The following is a 5,713-nucleotide window of genomic DNA, read 5'->3' on the forward strand; positions in this document are numbered from 1 at the left end:
TATTGAAGGTGGCTTTTGAAACTAGGAGACTTAGTCCTAGTATTGGAGTTTATTACTGATTTTTGTTTATTAGATATTTCCTTCAACCCTTTATATTCTTGGTAAACCATTATGCTTGGTTTTGGTGCTTGTGATGTATTCTGGACATACTACTATTGATTAAAAATATTTATTAGTGGATTTGATGAGTTTTGGGAAGAACTAGTTGATTATATTTTGATATCTTGAATTGTGAAATATTGTGTATTCAATTGAAATTATGAAGATTTCGTGGGGTATTCACGTAATGATACGGTCAGATCATGTCCTAGAAGTGGGGCGTGACAATACTTTTCCTGAATACAATGTACATTTTTTAATATGCTAAAAGTATATTATTTGTGTACTAAATGTATATTATTAATGATATGATTCACACAATAATAATTGGAAATGATTTCATACGTGCTTAACTTATAATCTTATGGCCCTCAAATAAATACGATTATTCACTAATCGAATTTATACTGTTGCCCTTCAAATTTTCGATTATTCTCAAATACACCCGATAAGGTGTCTGATATTTCTCCACCGACCCAAACTGCTGTATCAAAATGTGTGTGCTAACGATTCGACGGCTCTTCACCATGAACGCGAAGAGTTCTTCGATTCGAGCTCTTTATGATCTCTCCAAGAAGACCTTCACGCCATCTGTAACTCTCCAACCATCTCCTCAAGCCATCCACAAGCTCTCTTCCTTACTTGGTACTTAATTTTTTTTTTTTTTTCATTTAGAAAAATATATTTCCATGCTTCTTTGTTCTTAGTTAATTATAAATCTATTCCGATGATTTAAATCTTTGATTCTGTTGAGATTCTGTGAATTAATTTTATTTTATTTAAGTAAGGTTGTTTCTGTTGTTCAATGTTGATATATGGACAGTGAATATTGGGTAATGCTGATAGAAAAGAGAAATTAAATATACAAAAAATTATTATTATTTTTTTTTTGGGATTTAATGGATAATCATGTTTGTAATGAGATGCATTTGTTTGGATAATCAACAATTACAAAATCTTTTTCTCATTTCTGAAAGGGAATTGGAGTGCTCTAATAATTTATTTGGAAAGTGTGTGACAAATTTGTTTTACTTTGCGCTGTTTAGCTTACTTTTAAAAAGATTGCTTATACAGCTGCATTTAGATAAAATAATGGAATAAACTAATAGGAACATAGTAATATTCTGCAACTATAACTGTATTAAGTAGAAATTTTCACCTTTTGGGGATTCATATGTGTATTCCTTGTGCTATATGTGTTTTGATGACACATTTTATGGTTTTTGTAGATACAATTGGCCCAGAAGATGTTGGGCTGAAAGATGAAAGTCAAGAGGATGAGAGGGGCCATGGTCTTTTTGGAATTAATGTATTTAACCGAGTGGATAGATGGGCTCAACCAATAACATATGTAGATATCCACGAGGGACAAAGCTTTACAGTAAGATCTTGTCTGCAAATCTGACTTCTGCTATGGATGCAAGAAAGGCTATCTATATTGACTGCACAATTTTGTAGCATGTAGGTAACACCTCTAGGTAAGGGTAAATTCCAGTTCCAAATTAAATAACATGTAGGTAACACCTTTAGCAAGGTATGAGTTTCGGTTCCAAGTTAAATAGATTGCTCTTCCATTCACAATAACCTTAGAAAACTCTTAATTTAATGAGGCCCGACTTTCTTGTTTGTTCATTTTTCTTCTTGGCGAGAAGAGCAATTGGTATACTTTATATGGTAGTGTAAAGGGAAAAAAAAGTGATAGAACCTCTAGCATTTGGGAGTGGATATAAAATATTAAAGTGGGTGAGTTATTTATTCAATTAGTTGGTCTTCATTAATTCTTATTCATTATACTCTAAATAAGGCCCCTTGCTTCAAATTCTTGTTTTGTAGAAATATCTGAAGATACTTTTCTCATGCATGTATGAACATTGTGGCTCCCACTTGAAAGAATGTCCTTGCAGTTCTTTGAGGCTTCACAGCTTCTAACAGTGTCAACAAAATCATTACCTTTGGGATGTGAGAACTGTGAATATAGTCATTTCCATAGATGTGTTTTTCTTTTCTTCTTTTGAATGCTTTGTTGAGAAACTTCTAGCTTTCTTTTGTAGAATTATAGCATTGTGTTACAAATATGCAGGATTCCATTATGCAGGTAAGTACCGTTATTTATCATCTCAAGATGGGATTCGACTTTGTTTTCTCTGATAGAACACTTCTTCGGTTGGAACTTTCATTTCCCATCAAATACATTAAACTATTAAATGGACTGGCTAAGATAGCATACATGGCCATCCTTGATCCAAGGAATTTTGCATCACTTGGTTTAGTGCAAAATGCAATTTTTTAATAGGAAGGCAGTCATACTTTTGCAATTGCATTCCTCAGCTCTGCAATTTCTTTGACAATTTTATCCCTTTTTATTATTAAGATCTATGCCCTGTATGCAATTTTACTTGCTTAGTTTGTACTCCAAGTGTTTTAGTATAATCCATTAAAATACTTGCTGGATTTGATGGGACTCTGTTCTCCTGTTCTTCCTTAAAATGAAATGTGTAGTTAATTTCTAGCTAGCTTTTAGGCCAAATTATGTATTTACCCTGCAGATGTGCATATTTTGCTTCCCCACTTCTGCCGTTATTCCTCTGCATGATCACCCTGGAATGACAGTCTTGAGCAAAGTTCTCTATGGCTCCTTGCATGTAAAAGGTTATGATTGGGTTGAGCCACCTTGCATCCGGAAAAGTGAGCAAACAGGTCAACCTGCAGGTTAGCTTACAAACCTGTTTTGATGGTCAAAGAGCTTATTAATCTTTATTTGTGAACTTGTTTTAGTTTGGTTGTCTGGTTGAAACATCCTGTGTTCCAATTTCCTACATGGAAGTTGTAGAAGCATCAAGTTGAGAGGTTCCTTATTAAAATTGTGTCTAAGATATAATTTTACTGTTTGATCTAAATATTTCTTAGTTTGTTTCCATTTCCAAAGCCATTTTAACTACTTCAACTGCTCCTATACCTTTGCAGTGAGATTAGCTAAGCTGTCTGTTGATAGAGTTGTGACGGCACCTTGTGGTCCATCTGTTTTGTACCCCAAAAGTGGAGGAAATCTGCACTGTTTTACCGCTGTCACACCTTGTGCCGTGCTTGACATTCTTGCCCCTCCTTATGATGAAGCTGCCGGCAGAAGATGCACCTACTACCATGATTACCCTTATTCCAGCTTTGGTGTGTAGTTCTTTCTCATGTCTTTCTCTCCTGCTTTTAGCTTCAGAATAGGAGTGATTCTCCTGTGAGACAGTCCCTCACGGGTCTTTATCCGTGAAATGGGTTAGATCAAGATAGAAATGTAATACTTATACTGAAAAATGCAATACTAATCCGGAATAAAGTATTCCTTAGTTACTTATAAGGGAAAATGTAATACTTTTGAGGAAAAAAATAATATTTTAAAATCAAAATGTAAAAGTATTACATTTTTCTTCAAAAGTATTACGCTTCTCCTTATAAGTAAAAAACACTTTATTCATGATTAGTACTTATACTAGAAAATGTAATACTAATACTAGAAAAGTATGGCTAACCCCTCGCTGGATTGTAGGCACCTCTATTGGGTGAGACAGTTGGCCTGGAAATTTAGGGCTGCTCCATACCTTAAATCTCCAGGCCAGCTGTCCCACCCAATAGAGGTGCCTACAATCCAGCGAGGGGTTAGCCACTGTGTCCGACGGTGGAGACTCTGGGTTACACCCAAAAAATGATTAGTATTACATTTTCTAGTATAAGTACTACATTTTCATATTAACTCGACTTGTCTCACGGACAAGGATTCGTGAGGCGATCTCACACAAGTTTTTGCCTTAGAATGGGAAGCCTAGGCATTGGGATAAGATACATTAGTACTTTGGTTATATATTTCGAAATTTACTCTGCAGGTGCAGGAAATGAAGATGCTATTGTCAATGGAAAAGAAGATGAGTATGCATGGCTTACTGCAACTGATACACCGGACAATCTCTATATGCGCTCGGGAAGGTACATGGGTCCGGCCATTCAAACTTAGTAGAGCAGCCAGAAACTCAGGAAGATATCCAAGCTCTACTAATGGAAGATGTTTATGAACTCTTTTACAACATGGGCATAGATTAGGAATTCCCAGTTGTCAAAATTTGCATCTTCGGAGGAATCCTAGTATGTTTCCCAGCAAGATTGTAGGAAAATCTTGTTACTGGGCAGTGTATTAGATTCTGCTAGAAGTTGCAGGATTATTATCATATAACCAGTTATATACTACTCGTTCTGTCTCATTTTACTTGTTCTTTTGAGAGAAAAAGCATTAGATTCAAGATGAGAGATCACAATAAAGAGAGTTACAGATAAAGTTAGGAGGGTCACCCCTCCATATGATTTACATTAGAAATAGTCCCGAGCTAGCAGTGGACTACTCCATTCGCATAACGTTTAACAAAAGAGATTGTTACATTATCAAATTGTCCCAGTAAATCTTGAACATCTAGGATTAGGGGTGGGTGTTTAGGAATTTGGTTTAAATTTTTTTTTTCTGTTGTGCTATTGGTATTAAAAAAAAAAATGATACCATTCGATTTAACATTATAGTTCGGTTTGGTTTCGGTTCAATTTGAAAAAGTTCAGTTTCGATTTGTAATTAGATTGGTTCGGTTTAAGAACCCTAATTTTCAATATTCGAATTTTTCAAATACATTACCAAAGAATACATATTGACATAGTTTAAATCCAAAGTCTAATCATTATATAACAAAATAACAATTCAAAGTTCAAACACAGTACTAAGTACGTAGTACTAATTATCAAACATCAATTGGCTTTATTGGCTCACTTAGAATGTTTTGTTGACAAGATGAAAAATCATCCATCTGTATACTTAATATTCCATCTGTATACTTAATATTTGGAGAACAAGTGTCAAATACTGTATAGTTAATTTTTAAACACATTATGTCATTGCTTAGCAAAATATATTTTCAGTGCACTGGGAATATGTATTAGAAATAATTCTAGTGCACTGGAAATATATCTCCAAGCACTATAAATCAAAATTAGAATACATTAATTTCATAGAAACATGAAACTAAGGAAAATACTGGATATTGTAAGAATAACTCAAGCTAGAGATAATTGTGAGGCAAAGAATAATTGCGTCAAACAACAAAACTGCAAAGTAGAGAACAAGCCATAAAGAAATCAAATAAAAATTTAAAGAGATATACCAGTGAGAATATGAGCTAAATGGTGGAATAGGCATCAAGGGACTTGGATTTATTATTATTATTATTATTATTATTATTATTACTATTATTATTATTATTATTTAATTTTAAAAAAAACGAATGGTATTCGGTTTGGTATACAAGAATCAATTATTGTTCAGTTGTTTGGTATATTACCGAACTGAACCGTTGAGGCGACTGTTGACTCTTTGTGCTTCAATAGGTTGAGAAAAGTAGCTATGAACATATACTACATTGTAACAGAGTCAGTAGTACTCAAAAAATTTACCGAACCGAACTTGTCGGGATTACCGAACCAAACAAGTTTGGTTCGGGAAAATCGAACCGAATTGCCTACCTCTATCTAGGATAACAAGATCGAACGACGAGGCTTGACTCTCAGAACTGAGCGACTTGACCACAGTTTG

At 34.3% G+C, this 5,713-nt stretch overlaps 1 protein-coding gene across 1 annotated transcript; it reads left to right on the top strand.

Annotated features, from left to right (window-relative positions):
• The first annotated feature begins 561 nt into the window (after positions 1-561).
• On the top strand, positions 562-4,343 carry LOC116011220 (plant cysteine oxidase 3). Its single transcript, XM_031250754.1, has 5 exons — positions 562-744; positions 1,329-1,480; positions 2,646-2,808; positions 3,064-3,264; positions 3,972-4,343. The coding sequence occupies exons 1-5, from the start codon at positions 594-596 to the stop codon at positions 4,097-4,099; spliced, it is 795 nt and encodes a 264-aa protein (XP_031106614.1). The 5' UTR covers positions 562-593; the 3' UTR covers positions 4,100-4,343.
• The last annotated feature ends 1,370 nt before the right edge of the window (positions 4,344-5,713 follow it).

This window comes from Ipomoea triloba, chromosome 2 (genome assembly GCF_003576645.1).
Source record: "Ipomoea triloba cultivar NCNSP0323 chromosome 2, ASM357664v1".
Taxonomy (NCBI): Eukaryota; Viridiplantae; Streptophyta; class Magnoliopsida; order Solanales; family Convolvulaceae; genus Ipomoea; species Ipomoea triloba.

What these genes read in the sequence shown, in the direction of transcription:
- LOC116011220 (XM_031250754.1), top strand. Translation starts at nt 594, where the DNA reads ATGTGTGTGCTAACGATTCGACGGCTCTTCACCATGAACGCGAAGAGT. An exon ending in CAAGCTCTCTTCCTTACTTG is followed by an intron (nt 745 to 1,328) that starts GTACTTAATTTT and finishes TGGTTTTTGTAG; the next exon opens with ATACAATTGGCCCAGAAGAT. An exon ending in GCAAACAGGTCAACCTGCAG is followed by an intron (nt 2,809 to 3,063) that starts GTTAGCTTACAA and finishes ATACCTTTGCAG; the next exon opens with TGAGATTAGCTAAGCTGTCT.